General features: G+C 39.9%; 1 protein-coding gene and 1 long non-coding RNA gene across 3 annotated transcripts in view; both read right to left on the bottom strand.

The window, feature by feature from the left end:
* The window catches only part of LOC149917265 (uncharacterized), a 120980-nt gene extending 109993 nt beyond the window's left edge, over window positions 1–10987 (bottom strand). The window contains exon 1 of the long non-coding RNA XR_016468307.1: window positions 10113–10987. This is a non-coding gene — a long non-coding RNA (uncharacterized LOC149917265). The remainder of the gene's footprint in view (window positions 1–10112) is intronic.
* Window positions 10988–16926: 5939 nt separating this feature from the next.
* Window positions 16927–20640, bottom strand: part of AGPS (alkylglycerone phosphate synthase) — a 75091-nt gene continuing 71377 nt past the window's right edge. For both annotated transcript variants that reach the window (XM_031601377.2, XM_031601376.2), the window contains exon 20: window positions 16927–18421. In XM_031601377.2, coding sequence (XP_031457237.1) covers window positions 18300–18421 — 122 coding nt within the window. In that variant the 3' untranslated portion in view covers window positions 16927–18299. The remainder of the gene's footprint in view (window positions 18422–20640) is intronic.

Below are 20640 nucleotides of genomic sequence, written 5' to 3'. Positions count from 1 at the left end.
TAACCCTTTACAACAGCTGGAACTGGGGAGGGGGAGGACTGCTGACCCAGCAGCATATTTCTCGCATCACATTAGCCTTGCTTGCTCCTAATGGGCTTTTGGTAACTATAAGAATATAGAGATAGCCCGTGGTTGATGGGAACCTTCCCAGTACTTGAAGACAGCAATAACAAAGATGCATGATTTTTGTCACCATAATAGGGATGTTCATTTCTGATGCCATCTGTGCAGTAATCCTACTATAATTCTGGTATTTTAAATTTCTCAAAGAAAATTTCTGGGAGAAGAGTCAGAGCACTTGTTTGTTGTTGGATCCACCCCAGAGGTTTAGAAATTACCCTCATAAAAGTGTCAGATTTCTTAAAATTAAAATAGATTGCTAATTCCTGGAAGTGCCTTCAGAAGCAGCATTTTATTCCCCTCCCAGCACTTCTTGTTCATGCTGGCCACTATTCAGAATCACCCTGGCACCAGAGTCCTGGCCATGCTGCAGTTTCAAATCACCTGGCACCAGCAGCCTGGAAAGTGTCCTTTGAGATAAATGACCGCTATGCAAAATAGCAGCATAAAACTGGACAATAAAATGGTTTCCTTTAGAGAAATAACTCTGATGCTGTGAACTGTCACTGTTTCTCCCCGTCCTCTCCTGCAGGCTTCCCGCAACCTGTCCAAGCCCCTTTTCTCCTGGTGGGACTGACCCCTTGCAGTGCATGATGTCTCCATGACCTCAGGGGGAAAGGTGCTTGAGCATCTGTGCTGATGCTCCTGTACATCCTGCAGGCTCCTGTACAATGGAGAAGACCTGTGGCTTGGTTTCAGAAGACCACAGAAGGACTGCACAGCCAGCAGGCACCCTGTCATCTCTGAAAAATGCACCCAGCCATTGACTCCTATGCCCCTGCCAGTCCCTGGAGCAAGGCAAAATATTCTTCTCATTTCTAGTTCTTAGCTGTTGGATTGTGGGCAAAACGTCATCTGCTAATGTTCACTAAGCCATCTTGCCTGCAGTTCCAAATTCTTTGGCTGCAGTGAAAAGAAATATCACAGTTTTGTAATCCAACAGAATGAGCAGATGCCACAAAGATTATAGTGCATAAAGAAGCCGTTATGCAGGGGCCTGTTGCATTGGCTCATTTTCACTCTTTTTAAGATTGCAGAAGACTGAACTTGTACTCAGTAGCTCTCTGGAAATCCACAAAAACCAGCCAGGAATTGAACAACGAAAACAAAGACGCGTGCAGCAGGTTTGTCTGTTCTGAAACACCGCTACCCTCAGTGCTGACTGCTGATGCATTAACCAACTTTGGGCACTTGCAAGCACACTGTATAGCAGCCAGCACATTTTACACACTGCTCTCAAAAAAATCTTTTACAATAGGAGACAATGAATATCATCCTCATTTGGCAGGAACAGCCAACAAAAGCCAGATCTTCTATGTTTAACTCTTAGTGCAGGTATGGGTGCAGATCAGTAATCATTCCTGGGAGCTGTGAACGTTCTGGGCTTCTGCACATGCAGCCCCTCGAGTATTTAGTGATCTCCAGGCTGCAGCCCTACTCTGTGGACACAGCCATTGCCAAACAAGTGCTGGCACAGTACTCAGGGCTCCCAGCTCAAGGTAGGGTATATGGGGCTTACTGTGCTGCAGTGAGCTGCAGGGTCTGTCTGTCAGCCCACCCATGCTGGCCAGAGCTAGCATTATGGTGTTTATACAAAATACCTTTTGATTAACGGTTATAGAAATGGAAACTTTAGCATTGTTCTCATAGAACATCATTAGTCTGTCAGGCCTACACTACACCTGGCTGGGAAGGGGGGGGGACAAGGATTTATTCCTCCTGATAGACTCCATCCCCTCCACATTTCAGTCTGATCCATCTCTCATTTCACCTATAATACTCTCTGCCAGCACCAAGAAAACACCAAAACACGCAGATGCCACATCCAACCCTGTCAGGACATCTGGGGAGCACTGGGATAGAGGCAGGATGTCTGTCTGCGGGCAGACTGAGCCCCCTGCATGCAAGGGACCAAAGGAAACATTGCCAGGTCTCACACTGACCCACAAGAACAGTTCAGCTCCCAAGAGATTGTTATATCCAGAAGGAGATGACTAGAGGTCTTCTCAACAATGAAGGCGGTTAAAACAAAACAGAAGGGCTCAGCACAGCAAAAATTGTGAGAACTAGGAAAGAAAGCTCTGCACCTCCATGTTCATACTTCTTTCATGCATGCCTTTTCCAGAAGCATTTTCACTGTGATTGCAGCTCCCGTGGCATTCTCTCAAAGGTACTTTTCCCTGTAAAAGGTCTTGTACATTCAAAAGCCTTTTTTTTTTTTTTTTTTACCCTCATATAAATTAAGATGTCTAATAAGATATTGCCTCTCTCTGGAAACTTTATCTCAGTCATAAATAAGACCTTGGGCAGGATTCTTAGCTGGTATAAATTCTGGGCTGAATCAAAGCTCAGTGGAATTGCAACGATCTGGCCTATTGTCTGTAATGCAGATTAATAGAGGGACAGGACTCCGAACCACCTATCTGCAGCCAAACTGCAATTTCAGGCACTTCCTTGCCAGCTCCTTGTGCCTGGGACCATAGATCACAGAAAGTCACAATACAGATCAGGACAAATTGTGAGTCTATGGACAGCCCAAGCATTTTAAATTTTGAACAAATCTTTATAATAACGAACAGAAGAAGCAGCAGCCTGAGAAGGAACAATGAAACTGTGAAATCCACTAGCATTAAAAAATTCAAATACACAACAAAGTTAGGAGCAGAATGATCCCACTCGTTCCCTAGAGAAACATAATGTTTATCAGTAAACTACCAGAAATGCTGCTTCAAAAATCCACGTGACCATATTTTAGCAAGGCAGAAATCCCCTTAGATTTCATGGCCTACCAGTACAGAAACAAAAGCTAGTGAAAATGATGGGACAGAAACCAAATAGCAAACACACACATATTCAAGTTGTAGTGTAGAGAGAATGAAATAAAGGTCTATGCGTTCTGCCAGGACCCATTAACACCTCATAACTGCAATGCAGCACTCACAGATAGAATTAAATTTTCATATAGAACTACACAAAAAATAACCTAAGCTTAACAAACCACCAAAAAGCAAATCAGAGTAGCTAGTAGAAATCAAACTCAATTAAAAAAAAAAAAAAAAGAAGAAGGAAAAAAGTAGAAAAAGAAAGGAGATCAATCCAGAAAAACTGCTTGGTAGTCCTTGTTTCAGAGCTAAATATTAGCTACTCAACTTGGATCTCTGCTGTTGTACAGGAAGGGCAACTTCCCATAAGAGGAAATCTGTCTGGGCCCGTATGCCACCTTGACTGTGGGACTGCACTAACAGGAGAGACGAGGGGAGCAGACCTGGAACTACAGTGAAGCTTAAGGGCTCATCAGAAGTGTCACATCTTCCTCAGCTGGGACAGGGAAACAACATAACGTGCTCATTGATCTTCTGAAGAAAAGCTTTTTTCTGAATTTTTTCTATGAGAATGATTTTTTCTGATGCAGAGTTTTACATCTCATTATTGCAGCTCTAACTTTTACCCAGAGCAGAGCAAGTCCTAATCTGCACTACTTGTACAGAGGTTTAAATGTCTCACAGCCTGGAATCCTTGGAGCAGATACCCTGACTCAGTCCACAAGAGAGAAAGGTAACTGTCAAAAGGGAAGCCAGTGAATTCAGGTTTATAGCAAACTGCCCTGTGCAGGCTGAATTCACATGAGTTTGTCACAGACAGTTCATTACTCGTGGCTGGGCTGGGGGCCCACAAAACATTTGAGGAGTTGTTGGCCTTTAGTAAGGCCATTAAAAATGAACAGCATCAATAAATATTCTTGTTATGCTTCCAGAGAGCCCACAGGTTAAATGAACTGGGAATCTTCCTTCTCTGACCAAGAATCCTCTAGACCACAACTGACACTGTAAAAGAATCGACGGAAGGAGCTTGCCAAACCAGCCACTGCCTTTCTAGAGTACACTGACAGCAGTAGCAAGCAGTTTGCTCAGTTTTTCCTGTGAAATGTTAAGACTGTCAAAGAGTATGCAAGCAAAAGGGCTGTAATTTTGAAAGGCATTTACTCTAAAAGTAAATTTTTAAAATCTTGTTAACTCTGAAAAACAAAGGTTTTAATCACACCATCTAAACTCAAAAATGAGGTAATACCATCAGACTGTCCCTGGCAGCATGGTGGCAATAGCAAACACATTTGAAGAAGAACAGAGAAGTCCAGAAACTCTGAGGAAATACTCTATCATCCAGGATGCTTTTTTTCCCCCCACTATCATCTTAGCATTCAAACTTTCACTGTCTAGCTTTAAAGTGAGAGTTATCTTTCAAGGTCTTCCATCTGGAGTTAAATGAAGATTTACTGTATCCTCAGACCACTTTTGGCCAGTGCTACAGAGCACAGGAGACATTGACCTCTTTATCCTGCACATCAGTCCAGCACGGCTGAGGGGATACAGCTGTATTTGTTAGCAAGGGCTTAGACTAAACGCTGGGAAATGGGCTCACTCTGCCAGTGAGCATGTAGACAGCTCTCATTGTAGCTCCAAATTATAAAAAGGTGTTTCTGAAAGGGGCTCGGGATGGATGCAGGCCAACCTGCAGACTCATGAAGCACTTAGAGTAATGGACATGCCTGGAAAAGGGGCCAGAAACATCCACTTCAGACCACTGTGGCCAATTAGAAAATAACGATACACGCACACGAAGCAGAGGGGACAAAGAGGTTCATATGCTACTCTGAACACCAATTCATTGATTTATAAGCTGACCTCTGGCACGGCCACTGCTTACTGTCTTGATTCAATATAGGCCTACATGTCTTGTTCCATCTCTTTTCTTTTTTCTTGTCTGTTCTTCCCCCTTTCTTTGTTTGAAGGGAAGGAAAGAGGTAAAAAAAAAAAAAAAAAAAATAGAGACAAGACCATAAGCACTGCTAGTCATTTCACAATAGAGTTGTATCACCTAACAGAGTTTGCATCATTTTTCTTGCTGAGCTTTGATCTGCCCTTCACAATGAAAGCAGTCATTTTGCAAAGCAGTTAATCTTTATCACACTCATTGCTGTGCATACATTTTAAAATCTGATTTTAAAAAAGTCAATTACAGATATCCCATGGGCAGGAATATGTTAGGCAATTTGTGCACATTGCTTTACAAGCTTATTTGCAGGTCTAAATTAAAATAAACAAGTTTGGGGGGAGGGGGAAGGTTGTTAATCTTGGAATTGTGTTGATTTATGAAAAAGTCATCCCAGATATAAATCAGATGTGGGGGTATCAGAACTAAAATGCAGAGAAGATCTAGAGAGGCTGAGATACCCCTCCTCAGGAGTGCAGTGCTAAGAGGAGCAAAGCTCATTTCACATACAAGTTCAGCTCTGGATCAGCACAGCACGTCTTATGTTTTCCAGTGCTAAGATGACAGCTTTCTTACCATGAATCCCAGCCACTACTCCTGCAGCTTTTCCAGGCTCATTCAGGATGAAGCATTCTCTCTTATTTTAGACATTTGCACATCACTGATTCACTTGGGTGGGAGACCAACTTCATGGTAAAAAGCAAGCATATTTAAAATGCGTATTAAAGTACCATCTATTTGTCATCTAGAGGAACAAAAAATAGAAAAACCAGTGCTGTCCAACTTCAGGACTTCACCAGCCCTTTGTAGCAATGAGGCAGAGCACCAGGGGTCCTTTCTCAGAGCCACTGAGATCTGTTACCATATGGAAATATATCAGTTATTTAGCATAGTCTATGAGAAAAAGGCAGTCATGCATTGCAAGGCAAGATACATGCCTGTATGGCAATTAGTACCACAAACATACCCTAGTGTAGAATTTGCCAATTCTACACAACTTTTTCTTGTGAACTACAGACTTGAAACAAAGCTGCTCCTCCTTGGTACCACTCACCAAGTGCTTCATTTTATGAATATGTGTATGTGTAGAGTGCATTAGTGCAATATCCCCAAATCCTGCCCTGCTTTGTCACCTCAAACCCTCACCAGTCTTGTCACTGCATTCACTGGGCCAGGCTCAGCATCAGATGGCCAAAGAGGCACTGCTGGGTCAGCAGGTGCTCCAGGGATGAGGCTTGGATTTTTGCATCACAGAGGGTGGTAAATCTCTGTGCCAAATTTTTCCAGTACTAGAGCTACCAGCCTGGATCGTGTTAGCAGAGGATGAAAATCATGACAGAGCTCTGATCCAAAACTAATCCCTGTCTAAGAAATATATATACATGCAACTGAAACTAGTTGTTTCTGGCAAACAGCATGGACTCTGCAAATACTGTATTAGGCAGAGAACTTGCCCTAGGCACATTTCTAGGCATTTATACATCCTGGATATAGCCATTTAAAATGCTCAAACACCTAACTGTACCTACACTCACATCCATCTGGGTTCACACGCTTGGTTTGCAAGTGCCCCTGTTGTTTTGGCGAACAAAACCTTGTTCTGACAGCTGCTGCTGTATCAGGTACATCAGAGCCATCTTTAGAAACATAACTGCACAGACAGAAATAGCCTAATTTCAAGCTTAGTTGCATTCCTAAACCGCATATTCTGATCCAAATTCCTATCCAATATACATTTGCACTATTTTTCCTTCAGCTATTGCTGGGGTTTGCCAAGTCTGTAGCAAAGCCTGCTTGGTTTTCAAAGAGAAACAAGTACATATTGCAACAGACACTGATGAGCTTAAATTGGATTTGGCAAGTTTAAATTTGGGATAATTGTGTTTCCTTCTTTGTTGGCTTTTGTTTTTGTTTTTTTTTTTTCCTATGCAAAGTGATTAGTATGGATGTTGGCATCTGTCTTTACTTTTAATCTGTTTAAAACTTTATTGGCACATTCATATGAGGTAAGTAAATACTTTTTTCATGAGCCTATAAAACATCATTAGTTTATTTTTTCATTGTGTCAGCTTGGATAAGTATCACATGGTGCCTGTACATCTTCATGAGGATTTTATTATTTATTTTGATTTAGACTAAACTAAAACCAAGACCTGTCCTAAAGGCCTGAGCTTCTCTGACAGTCTTTAAAATAAACAGCAATAAAAGTGAATTAAACAGGCTCTTGGTGACTTCCAGATGGCAATACACTGGTAACAGCAACAAATCCACCAGTTTCACTCACTCCATTCAGCACTGCAGAGGATTCGTTGCCTGCATATCTCCCCTCTCAAAGCTGAAGGGCACGAGGCATGGCCTCCCCCCTCTTATCAGAACAGCAATCCCATCCATACCCAAATGCCAGAAGGAAACACCAACTTTGCAGACCACTGCTCAACTGTGCAAATTTTGAGAAACAATAGCTCCAGGACATTTAATTTAGCATTTTAACCACACAGAGGCATGTTAAAATGGAGAATGAGTCCGGAAAAATCACTGCATTACTCTAGCTAAAGTGCATTAATCCTCCCTGTGGACTACACTGATATGGATTAAAACCACCAAGTATGCAGCTTATCATGAATTCCAGGAGAGAACATTCTACCCCAGAAGAATCAGGAAACATGAGCACAGATCTGCCACAGGTTTGTTCCCTGGCTGATGAACTGTGACTGCTCTACAGTGGACAGACCTGACTCAGAGCGTTTGATTAGAAATCATCCTCCATTCAGCTGACATAATCATAACCATTCCCCTTGAGCTTTGAAAACTAGGCAAAGTGGATGAATTCTTTTCTTTGAATTAATCAAATCTCAATAGGAGAAGTGATAGAGGAAATGTCCTGCATGAGGAATTCTGTACACCTTTGCCAGCACAGACCAATTAATGTCCCCATTGTTCAAAAAGAAAGCTGACAACAGAAGCACAATATTTTTTTTTTTTTACTACTTGCAGAACCTGCACATGTAACTCAAGAGAATGCACTCCCATATCCATATTGTGCAAAGCCTACTCTGATGCCTATAGTGTACTACATCTGCAGACCAAGACCAACACAAACAGATGAAAATTTTACTTTTGTGCTTGAAAGCAACTACAGCATCAGTAACAGAAGCGATTAATTTTTTCATCCACCTGTAGGTGGCACCACTACGGAGGCAGGGCAGCATTTTGGACTGACAGTGAGACCTTGCTTGATTTATAACATTTAGCACATTTTGAAAGACAGTGGGAACTGAAATTAGGATCTGCAGGTCTAAAATGACAGATCTGCAAACAAATGAGATGGAACGATCGAGCAAATGATAAGAGCAAAATACTTTTTCTAAAGTCAGGTTTCTGCTCCACCCATACAATTCGTCCTTTTGCATCCATGGCAAACTCAACAACCCTTTTGGATACAAGATGCGAATCACCTGCTTAAACACCTGTTCCTCCACTGCCTCCCACTCTCCTTCCTCACACAGCACAGAGAAAAATGTGCTTTCAGCATGTTGTCTCTGCTTTTTCAATGCAAGGAAAAATCATTCAGAAGAAGTTTGAAAGAAATACAGTTCTCTCTCATCACTCCCTTAAGCCCCGAAGCCAGATGGAAGACCTTTTATTCTATTTTCAGTGGAGTCAAACAATACACATCAAGGATATCAACAGCACGTTGCATATCAATATGATCCATAAGTTACACTCCTACTACCATTGTTACTGAAGTACACAGAAACTAAGCGTTAGACATTGAACCTGCCTAGTTTTTCGTGTTCTTCTTCAAAGAAGTGAAATTTAAAGAGGAAAATCTTCCTAAATTACCCTTTCTTCACCTTCCCTGTCTACAGGAGTGACTGACCAATGCCCCAAATCCAATGCTACGGATTAAGCCCATTCCCCCCAGCACCTACAGACAGCAACCTCACCCAGGTTCCTCCCTTATTCCTCCTGCACCCCAGCTGCCTGGTTGCTGATTAGAACACACCACAGGTGTGAGCACCCATATGGCCACAGAGCAGGGGCGGGGGGCTGGCTGTAGAGGTAGCATCCATTTTGATGCAGTGGGGGCTAAAGCTTTCTCTCCTGTGGTAGGACAAGGAGACCTCTAAGCAACCCCACATGGTGCTGATGCCAGATAGTGGTGAACCTTGGAGCTGTACCGAGCTCTGCAGCTTGCTTTTGCCACTCTATTTCCCCCTAATTTCTCACAGTGTCCCAAAAACTAAGAGCATTAAACGCACAAGCCACTCTTGCAGTCGGAAAAAGCACAGGTATGCAACTTCAGTAAATATAACTCAGTTGTACCAATAAAAATGAAAACAGAAAAATGACTTAAAAGAATGTACGTTATTTTAAATTGCAATTTTTTTTTTTTATACATTCACTTTTATTGCCTTACTCTGTAAAATAAATCCAGGACCTGATTTACTTTAATAAAAGTTTAATTTCCCATCTTGGTTTCAGTTCTGTACTCTTAATCTATCCTACAACCAGCCTTCCGACAGGAAAGGAACGTGTGCAGCTGGGAATTTTTACAGGCATGTTCTACTCAAGTCACAGCAATACAGTGGTTAAGAAAAAATTGAATTGCAACTTCCACCATATAGAATTTTTGTTTGGTGCGTGTTGCTGTTTTTTTTCTTCCACACAGATCGTTTCCACAAAGCGGCAAAGACTGAAAGGGAGCAGATTTTCAGTTCCAAAAGGTGAGCACACACACCAACGTTTCACCACCACGTATTTCCAAATTGAGAGAAATGGGACACAAAAGAGAGGAATATTGAAACCAAGCCAGAAGTCTGCCTCAAACAGACAACACAGTGTGGCAGGCAGGAGCCTCCTGCTCTCTGAGGTCTCAGCAGGCCACGCAAAACTTACACACTACTTCCAAAAATCACGAAACAACTTCAGAGCACAAACAACAATTTCTGCTGGGCAAGCACAACCCACGTACCTAAATTCACGTTTTTTCTCACACGTGCATTTCCCCTGCCCTGAGAGGAAACCTGCTTCCACCCACCCAGAACAGGTGCTGCTCTGCCCCCTGCAAGCCTGCGCCCCTCAAGGCGCCATGTTCAGCCATGGCAGCCATTACACACGTCTTTCCCCGTGCCTCTTTCTCTCCACTAGGCACTCACTCCAAACCCTCAGCTTAATAGCAGCACAGTTTCAGAAAGATGAAATAACTTGTGTCTCCTTACCTTGAGGAACTTGCCTCTCCAGCCTCTGCCCACCTTGCTGGGCTGCACCATTCTGGAGGGCAGCTGCTCAGGCCCAGCCCACCCACAGCTCTGGCACCTGGGGCTGATGAGGGCCCTGTGGCACAGGTGTGCAGGGCCAGGCCTGCAGCTCTTACCCCACCATGCGGGGCCTGCAGGGCAGGAAGCCTTGTGAGGTGTGAGGAGCCAAAACCCACGTTCTGAGCAAAGAGTGCACCTGGAATGAAGTGACAGGCATTTGCAACTATGGGGAGTGATAAAAGTAGCCATGAGATGTCTCACTAAGTTCTCCACTGCTCAGAACTGTTTCAGACTTGCTGTGTGCTGCCCGGCCTACAAATGTAGCCTATCAGCATGCAGCATTAAAAGAAACAGAACAACAACAAGAACAACATGAAGCAAAGCTTTTGCTCTTCTATCTTTTGAAGGAGCAGATAAAAATTAGCTTACCCTTTCTGCAACAGCTGCAAGGATAATTTTGGCCATAGTAAAGGAAAATCATGGGTTAGAAGGACCCAAAGCAGCATAATATGGCTGAGCTGGACGATCTACAAGCCCAGACACATAAGGGAGACTTGCAAGAGCTACCAGAAAGAATAGGAAATAATGTCACATTTTTATGCATGTCTGCAGAGCAGCACACAGCTCTATGAATGAAGAGAGAGTGATTTCCACTCATCAGCCTCAAAAATGTACTATGTTGTAACTAAATCAGCAGATTTGTTACCATCCTGAATTTATTGTTGCTCCACAGCAGCATAGTCCCTTCTGCTTGGCTGCCGCTGCCAGATGTTCATTTCAGGGTAATTTAGACACAGACACAAGACACTGGCTTGCACTGCCCTTGCTCTGTTTTCCGTTAGTAATTCTCTTTGCTTCCTGGTCGCTATTTCATTAGCAATAAGTCATACAACAGATAGGTAAAGCAATACAAAGAAATTTTTATTACACGTGCTGATGGATTGTGCTGTCTGCTGAAATTTTGCAGATTGAAAGCCCTAGTGCTCCAGGTTGCAATGCTAACCTTCATACCACACAAGAGCTCTTAAAAGCCTTTCTTTCTCTACCTCTTCTGGTGCAGCAGTCACTCATCCCCTCAATCTAAAACCATAATTCCTGCTTCCTTAACTACATGCTAGCAATAACATGGAAGGACTCCACACCTCTAAAGTCAGAGCAACTCTTCATCAGGAGAACAGTTAACATGCATACTCTTAACATGCATACAGATCCAGCTCACTGCTCTCTTTTCCAGTGTCTTTTCTCTCTCTGCAACCCTTTTTTTTTCACAGCTTGTTCTTGTTCCCTGCAGTCTGCTTTAATACTATGCTTTAAAAGGATCTGTCCTCTCAAGGAAGCCAGCAGCTTCTTTTCTTTATTTGTGTTTCTGTGATAAAATACGCTAAACTGAAAATGAGGTCTTGGTCATAGCAAAGTTAAAAGCATTAACAAAGAATGGCAAAACCACAATTTCTTATCTTGTTACAGAAAAAAAAAAAAAAGAACAAAAACAAACAAAAAAACCTAACTAGTAGAACAGTGCTGTCCTGTATTTCCAGAAGCAGCAGTACTGAATAGATTGGCTTGAGTTGTGGCTGACCCACTCATTAAAGTATTTAAGGGTTCAAGAAGAACTGCAAGGCGGAACACACCAATCATCTGGCATTTCAGCTTTTCTCTTTCTTGCTAGCACAAAGGTAGGGTATTTCTATCGCTTTCTCTCTTTCCCTCTCTCTCTCTCTCTCTCTCTCACACAAACACACACACACACACACACACAAAGCCCAAACAACTAACCAAAAACTGTAGAAACTTGATTTGTTGAGACTTCTACCTTGTTCAAGCTTTGCTGAAGACTTCCATGAAGCTCAAAAGCTTTGGTGATAACAACGGAGAACAAATGAGCAAAATGAGCAGTGAAGAGATCTATTTCCTTTTTTTTTTTTTTTAAAAGGAATCTTGACTAAGTACAAAATTCTGTCATAAGAAAGTCAAGGACAAGCTTTGAATATATCTAGGGCTGTGCACTAAGCCAACATGGTTCATACCCATATCTTGTCAACAAATGTCATTCTAAATCTGAATTTTTTTTTGTTCAGTGTTCAGCTCACCCATGTCTTCCTCACATTTGCTTTCTAATGTTAGCCAGATTTACTTCCTGTAATGACTGGGTTTTATTGCCTCATCTCCACATGTATTTACCCAGCTGCTATGTATTTGCTAGGTGAGCATGTTTCAGAAGGGCTTTTAACCCCTGCCTCTGGGCAGTCAGGATTTCCTGTTCAGCAGCAGTAATAGAGTGAAACAGGAAAAAGTGATGGCTGCTACCACTGGGTGGAAGGAAAAAAGGTCAACTGCTGTATTTGTACCTTCTCATTACTCCCATACCCTCAGACTTGTGGCTATTCAGGATTGCTGTACAACCATTTATCATTGCCACAATTAATAATCAATCTATGAGTAATTCAATTAGTCAAATTGCCCTGCCTGCGCATAGATCTATCCAAATCAACCTTTTATGTTTTCAGTATTTGCTGACCTTCACTTGAGCACATAACATCAATACCATTCAATCAAACTCTGCTTTGAACACTTACTTTACTGAACTAGCACTGATTGGTGCAATAGCAATGCCAGATGTCCATATGCTTAGCATTAGTGTTATGCATGGGAATAGAGCCCAGCACTTCTACTAGCCTGAAACAGGAATACTTTTAACAAGGCCTTGTTGTGAGACTGTCAATTTTATATTTTATTCAGTAGTGCTGAGATGTGATATTGAACCAAATTGCAAAGTTTTGGAAATCATTTGACATTCTGTATCATTAGAAAAAATGTTAACTTTAAACTAATTTTAAGAAAAAACAGTCTTCTGATTTGATGTGAAGCTAAAAAACAGCAGCACATTGTACTTTACATTACTAGGTGCACAGTGTTCTGCCTATCATCTCCTTTGCCGTCATTGCTGTGACCAGCTCTTCCATTTTATGCTTTAGAAGGCTATAGCACTACACTAAGTGCATTCATTTGAAGCTGTTAAGTCTCCCATTTTCATCATGAAAGCAGAGATAGACTGAATGCTCCTCAAACAGGAATATCATACTGGAGTTTCTGAACTGTCAATTGAAACAAATTTAGTTTTATTCTGAATCCAAATGAAATGTACATAAAGTTTCCCATAGAAAAGTTCCATGCTTTGTTTTTCCCAAGTCTCCAACCCCCAAATTCATAAGAAAAACATTTCACAGCATTTCAGTAGATTTATGTATTACTGCAACTAACACTGGTGATTACCCCAAGATTTTAAAAAACTGTATCTCAAATATTTTTGAAACCAAGTCGTTAATTTCACATTGACAGCATCGCTGTTTTTCAGATACACTATGTCAAACATTTGAAAATTATCTTCAACTATCTCTATATTTGAGCACCGTGACAGACCTTAAAGCTGAGCATGAACAGGGCAATCATCTGCCAATTCCTCTCTGCAAGACGCAGCTAACAGAAACCGATGGCTTTTCCTAAAGGTAATACAAACTGAGAGTCAGCAATGGGACTGCAAAACCATAAACTATGAGTCTTTAATATCTACACAGCTAGCAAGTCAGGTCCAATTTATTTATTTATTTATTTAAAGAACACCAATAGGATCTGGCTGTCATTTTGAGACAAGTATATCATTATCTAAGACCTCCCTCATATTAAATCTAGATCTAAATAAGAATTACTGTGTTTTTATGCCTTTAATAGTAGATTAACATACAAATAAAATGTTTCCTGTGAGCAAAGACAGGAAATTTTGGATAATATTGAGAAATATGTGATTAAAACTTTTGTTCCCTGCATACTATGGCTCTTGCAGGCTTTTTTAATAATATGCATTGAAGAATCTACATTAGTACAAGACAACTCAACAAATTACAGAATCGTTTGAGTTGCTAAGGACTCTGAAAGGCCATCTAGTCCAATTCCCCTTCAACGAACAGGAACACCTACAGCTCCATCTGGTTGCTTGGAGCCCCATCCAGCCTGACATTGAATGTCTCCAGGGACAGGACATCCACCACCTCCTCTCTGCACAACCTGTGCCAGTGCCTCACCACCCATATTGTAAAATCTCCCCTCCTTTAGTTTGAAACCATTTCCCCTTGTGCTATCACAGCAGACCCTGCTAAAGAGTCTGTCCCATTCCTTCTTATAGTCCCCCTTTAGATACTCTCAGGTCACCAGCAGCCTTCTCTTCTCCAAGCTGAAGAGCCCCAGCTCTCTCAGTCTGTCTTCTTAGGAGAGGAGTTCCATCCTTGGGATCATTCTGTGATACTCCCCTGGATGTGCTCCAACAGGTCCATGCCACTCCTGCACAGAGGGCACCACATCTGAACAAGCAAGATGTAATTCCAGTCATTCTAGTTTAAAGGGCATAAAAGCATTAGAGCAACTATACAGGTAACAGAAACATATCTTCTGCTCACATATGCTTCATAAACACTGTTCTTTCAATCATATTCTGACTGTTACCAAGTAGCTTTTAAATCAGATGTGCATATAATTAACAGAAAGGTATCTACTGCAATAGTTTAAGCATAAAAGATAAGGTAAGACAAGGTACTCTCCTGCATTATATTGACAGAGCAGCAGAAGGTGGCTTTGTTGTTCAAATCAGAAGAATGAGGAAGAGATTTCTGAGCCATGCAGGCTTAAGGTTTTCAAGTGCTTTCCATTGCATGGGAGAAAAAAACAGAACTTCAGTTAGCATACATTCACAAATTTAACCTATTTCTCTTTACTAGTGCTCAAACCTTCCTATGACTATACCTTCGGTCAGTTTGCCATCAAATTCAAATCAATACAAAATGGTAAGTTTGGAGAATATATCTGCTTAGCTTCAGCACAGAAACACATACTGGTTTAGGCCCATTTTGCTTTTATTAATAATATAAGGTTCTATTATCTCTTAACATTACAACCGAAAGTTTTACAGTTAATCTCACACTGAAATGACAAACACTGTTTGGCTTTATTTGCAAAAGTTGAGTTACAACTTTGATAAACATACATTTCCAAGATTTGAGAACTGACTTGTGTTTTCTGGATTTCAGTGCTAATGTATCCCTGCCTTTGAAATTGGTTTAAGTTAATTAACATTGCTACAGAAGAACTGTTTGGCCTGATCTCTGTTCATAGCTGTAAGGCAAAGATGACATCTTAATGTAACCACTGTACTGTGAGTAAAGTCAAGAAGAGACATTTTTCTTCGAATAAGATGTAGAGCCTGTGGCAATTTTCATTTTTTCTTTTATGACATTCTCTCAAAATTTTCAGATAGCTCTAACCCAATGTAAATACATCTAGTAGTTATGCCATACTCACTCAACACCTTTCTTCCTTCCAAGAGAACCAACGCTGTGTAACAAGATGTCACAACAATCTTAATTAAAATTGTTTGTAACCTACATATAGCCAAAATAGTTAACCAAATGAAAAAGTTATGTGGTATACCAAGATACACTTTTAATCTACATGGATCAAGCTTCCTCTTCAAACAGGCTGCAGCTAGTGGAAACCAAGTCTTTATCAAGAAAGTACAGAATACAGAAGGAAAGGAGTGGTAGAAGACGTAATACTAAAAAGGAAAAATTTCTTTTAAATGGGCTCCTGAACTTGTATGATCTTCACTATTTTCATTAGGAATTTAAATGTGAAATAATTAAAGATATCAGTACTATATTATTTTAACTGTAATTTCACTGAACTCAAGTCAGTTTCTAGATAGAAAAAATATTTAGGAAGACAGTGATCAGGTGGCCATTAGCAAAAACATCCATTACAGTTGTAGTTCATCTTCTCCTCAGTGTTATGGAACAATATAACTTTGGGACTCCTATAACATGTTATTATCACCATAGGACAACTGATATGCAGTAAAAATCTTTACTGCATTTTAAATAACTTCAACAGTCAGTGGCTACTTGAAGGGTAGAAATAGAAAGCATACATAAGCGTGAAACTTCAATAAAGCAAGGATTGAGAAAGCCATAGCCAGAAAGTTAAAGAGTCAGGGCTGAGTAGTACTTTAAGTCAAAATCTTAAGACAGCTATTATTGAACCATGACAACTTGTTCTATGTTTGTGCCATCATTTTACAAAATGCTTCACACACTTTCCTTCAAAACTGATTATTCATAGCTAAAGAATTTCATTGATGGACAGATGAAAACACCCTTCATATTTACCAACTCCTAGAAAGGTGTCTAGTCTATGTGAGTGATAGTAGTCGCTGGCAAGATTCCAGCGGTGGTCAAGTAGCCACCATTGTGCAGTATGTGAGATGAGGAATTTCCCTGCATAAACATGAACAGATTCACTTTGCTGAGACATCACTGAGTACATATAAACAAAGGAATACTTAACCACATTGTGAAAAGTCAGTTTCCTAAAACAAACTCTAACTATTATTTTGGTTGCTGCTGAAATACAAACTCTGGGCCAAGAACAAAAAAAGAGAAGACTAGACTGTATCAAACTGTTGTGAAATAGACCACCAGAAATAAATCTAGCTGCATTACAAATATTGCGTTAACCACCTACTTCATGTCCTGCAGATTATGAAAAGTTTTCCTTTAGTATCTTGACAGCATGCATTTTGAAGTGATTTTTAACTATTCTTTGGGTTTTCATATTTCAACTACAGAATTGAAATTCATTTTTAAACAAGTTCAAGGTTTTGTCTGATATGCAGTTTTTTGAGCATTTTCTATTCTTTCTGTTGTACTACCAAAACTAAGAGCTAATTAAACAGTATTCTAAAATAGTTTAAAAACAATACTTTTTTTTTCATCTCATTAAGGGCAATACTAATAAAAAAAGGTGTCCAAACTGACACTACAGTGTTGTGAAGCAGTTGGCTAGAGAGACTGTGTCCTCAAAGGCCAGTTCATGTTTTTTTTTTTTCATCTTATGCAATCATATACATTAATTATCAAAAAGATTAATAACATGCTTTAAGAAAATAACCCACCTTACAATTGTATCATGAGTACCGACAAACACTTTTAGTTTGTTTTACTGATCAAGATTCAAGTTTCAATGTAAAAATGCTTACTCACATACCATACTGATCAAGAAAATATTTCATTTTCTTAAAGTTAAATGGATAATTAAAGTTGCGGCTACTAGTGAAGTAGATAAATGATTCATAAAGGCCATAGGAAACTGTACAAAACTAAAAAGGGAAACCTCACTTTCGGAATGATAGTATGTGCACTTCAGTTTTATTAAACCATTGAGACTGTTTCAAAAGACAGCGCTGGGCAGTTTCACTTGAATAGCCAAAATTTTTTTTTCTTTTACTGAAAAAGATATTTTGCATTTCTGCAAAATAAACAAAAACAGGAGCAAAACCATACACACTAGGACTGCAGTACAGATGAAGGCAAAGTTTTGTTACAAACCTGTTATTAACATACAGTGAGAAATGTCGATTGTACAAAACTTACAGCGACTGATCTATGATTAATTTAAGATAATCCCAGCAATGCAAATACAACTTAGGACAGCTCAATTGATTACAATTTTACAATTGTTATTAAGGTGGGAGACTGAGTTTTTAGAAACAGTTTAACTTGCATCGTCTTTTTTGATTAAAGCCTACATTTGTGCTTTAAGTATTCGCTGGTTACAAATCTGTTACATACCTAATTCTTCAGCACAGAGAAGTACTCCTTGGTGTAATCTCATCTGTCTCCTAGCAGCTTTCCTTTAGCAAGAGGCTGGGTTGAGCAGCTGCTTCTGTAGAAAACACTGTTGTCAGTCTTTGTTCTCCTTGCAGGGGGATGCTTTAGTAAGAAACAGCTGGCTGTATCCAGCATTGAAAATATTGTCAGCTGTGTTGCCTAGCCAAACTTGGAAAATCAAATTAGCATTTCCTGGCTGGTAATGTACTTTATGCCCAGTGGGTTGTTTAAGAGCATTATGAGTAAAAATCCATAAACGTTAACAGCAATGTTTAAACTTTATTGGGGAGCAGGGGATGGCAAAAATCAATGTAAGATACTAGTTTTAAAGTTTAGGCTATGTTATATTTGATTACTGGGATATCAATACAATGAAAATGGAAGAATTTCAACGGTAATTTTGAAGAAGTTTCAGTACACCATGTTGCGCAGGGCTTTATAAAAGATTTTTGTTTCCAAAGATGTTATTGGGGTCCACATATTCTTTAACAGATCTCAGCATTCCCAGGCCAACATCAGAGATACTCTCCTTCATCCAGCGCTTCCGCAATTTGCCTACTGGAAAAACAAAAACAAAGAGTTTCAGTATACGGCAGGATTCTAGGAGCCAATCAATCTTGTGACCATGAATGAACAAACACTGTGTGATAAATGCTTTTATTCAAAAATGAGAAATGTTTTGCTTTATTTGATTTATTGAGCCCACCAGACTATCAAGCTCATTAAGCTCTGCATACTCCCAGAGGAAGACTGTGTTCCACACTGTCTACTTTCTTTAGAAACTATGAAATTTAGATGAAGCTTAGGCTGAAAATCACCCTTTCTACTAAAATAGTGATTTGATGGTAAGTTTTCAAAAGATGAATTTGGTAGTTTTTTTTTTAAGTAGAAAACCAAAAAAGACATTACTAAGAAGTAGGACTCCACACCTCTTGATTGCTTTAAAGAATATGCTCAAGAATCAGAAACAAACTTAAAACAGTATTGGTTTAAATAACAAATATTTTCTAAAGAGAAAGCTTGAAGACTAGTTATCAGTCAGCATATCTTGTTTTATTTAAAAACCTCTGCACAGGCTGGCACTTGCAGACACTATTACACAAAAGCTTATTTTCCATGTTAAAATGGATATTCACAACGTACACCAAACACAAAGCAAAGCTGAAACACTAGCCATTTAAGAACTCATTTTACTAAATTCTCACAACGGTTCTGTTAAATGGCAAAGTGTTCATACACTAATTAACCAAGTCATCAACTCTGATTTAACAGATTGTGCAAAATATTGGCCATTCTTTCATTAAACATAGTATAGCATTTACCTTGTCAGCCTTACCTTGTCACAACCCATTTGTTAGTATGATGTGATATAGTAAAGATTTGAGAGGCAGATGCTTTAAGAGTATCTGAAACTAAATTCAAGCCATCTTTTGTGCCCTGTTCTCAGGGTAACCATCAAACTGTCATCAGAATAATAAATTACAGAGACACCTCTGGAGAACAGAGTATATTTGTTTATACCTTAAGGAATGAGCTAGTTATAAAGCCAACTGAAAAAGCAAACATGAGAAAGAAGGAAATCTGCAGAAATAGAAAGCAACTATTACCAGTATTCATGTAAAGAGCAAAGATCGTAACTGAAGGACAAAAACATTTTTCATGCAGTAGGAACTGTGGTAGCCGAACTCAAAAGAAAAAAACACTCAGGTGCAAACATACCACTGTTACAATTTGACTGAGCAAGTTGATGTAGCTGCCTTTTATCTGGGGGAACTTTAATACTAATCCTACCACACAAAAAAACAGAAAAGAGGTATGGATGTGGTCTGTCCGTCACCTCAAGCCTCTCTCACTGGCTCATATACAAGCAGCTGAAGAACAGTCATTACCATTCTCAACTGTTATCTGTAATATAGTTTCAGTGAATGTGTCCTGTGGTTATGGATGTAATTGTCCTGAAAAGACTGCAAACAACTGCTCCAACAAGATGGAGCACATTAGAATCACAGCAGGATGCCCAACAGCTAGCATGCCTGCCTCTTTTACACCTCCAGTAATAATGCAATTCCACAAGGAACTGAACTACTGTCTGAGCAGCACCAAACAGTCATTGCATATTTAATGAAGTCGCTCACCAAGTGCTGGAAAACAGAAGGTGCTTGGAGTGCATCATTAGCTCTGTCAAAGTGATAATTTACACATCTATCTTGTCAAATTTTCTATGGTTTATACTTTTGCAATAATAAATCTAACATACATTTGATCAGTGAACTGTGAAGAAAAAAAAATCTGTACTAGTTACAGTGGTCCTTCACAAACATTCGATGAAAATGTTCATGAAAATAAGATATACATGGATTTTTCAGCTATAGACCATGGAAAGCTTTGTGCAGATGAGAGCACTACACAGAAAAGCAATATAGATTTCGTTTGTTTCACTTCAGGTTAGTTCTGCCCTCCATAGGGCAGTACAATCAACATCCAGAATGAGAAAAGGAAGAAAATACAGTACCATTAAAACATGTTCCCATAGAAGTAAAATGACTACAAGTAGCAAAGTTACTTAAATTCTGTTAAGCCTGGCCAGAGAACAGCTTTGGGCTCAAGGAAGTCCTAACTTTCCTACCACTAGAAGGTCTCAGTTGAGCCTGATCATACCACGGACTAGAGAAAACAACCTTTCTGTTTCTAGCCTACGGAAGGTACACCTTTAAAGCCAGGAGGTTGTAATTTATCTAAAACTGACAAGAGATCAAATTAATCTCATTTTATATGCT

Source organism: Phasianus colchicus, chromosome 7 (assembly GCF_987193195.1).
Source record: "Phasianus colchicus chromosome 7, bPhaCol1.hap1.1, whole genome shotgun sequence".
Lineage (NCBI taxonomy): Eukaryota > Metazoa > Chordata > Aves > Galliformes > Phasianidae > Phasianus > Phasianus colchicus.
The sequence above is the reverse complement of the archived record's forward strand: the minus strand, read 5'-3'. Positions and strand labels throughout refer to the sequence as shown.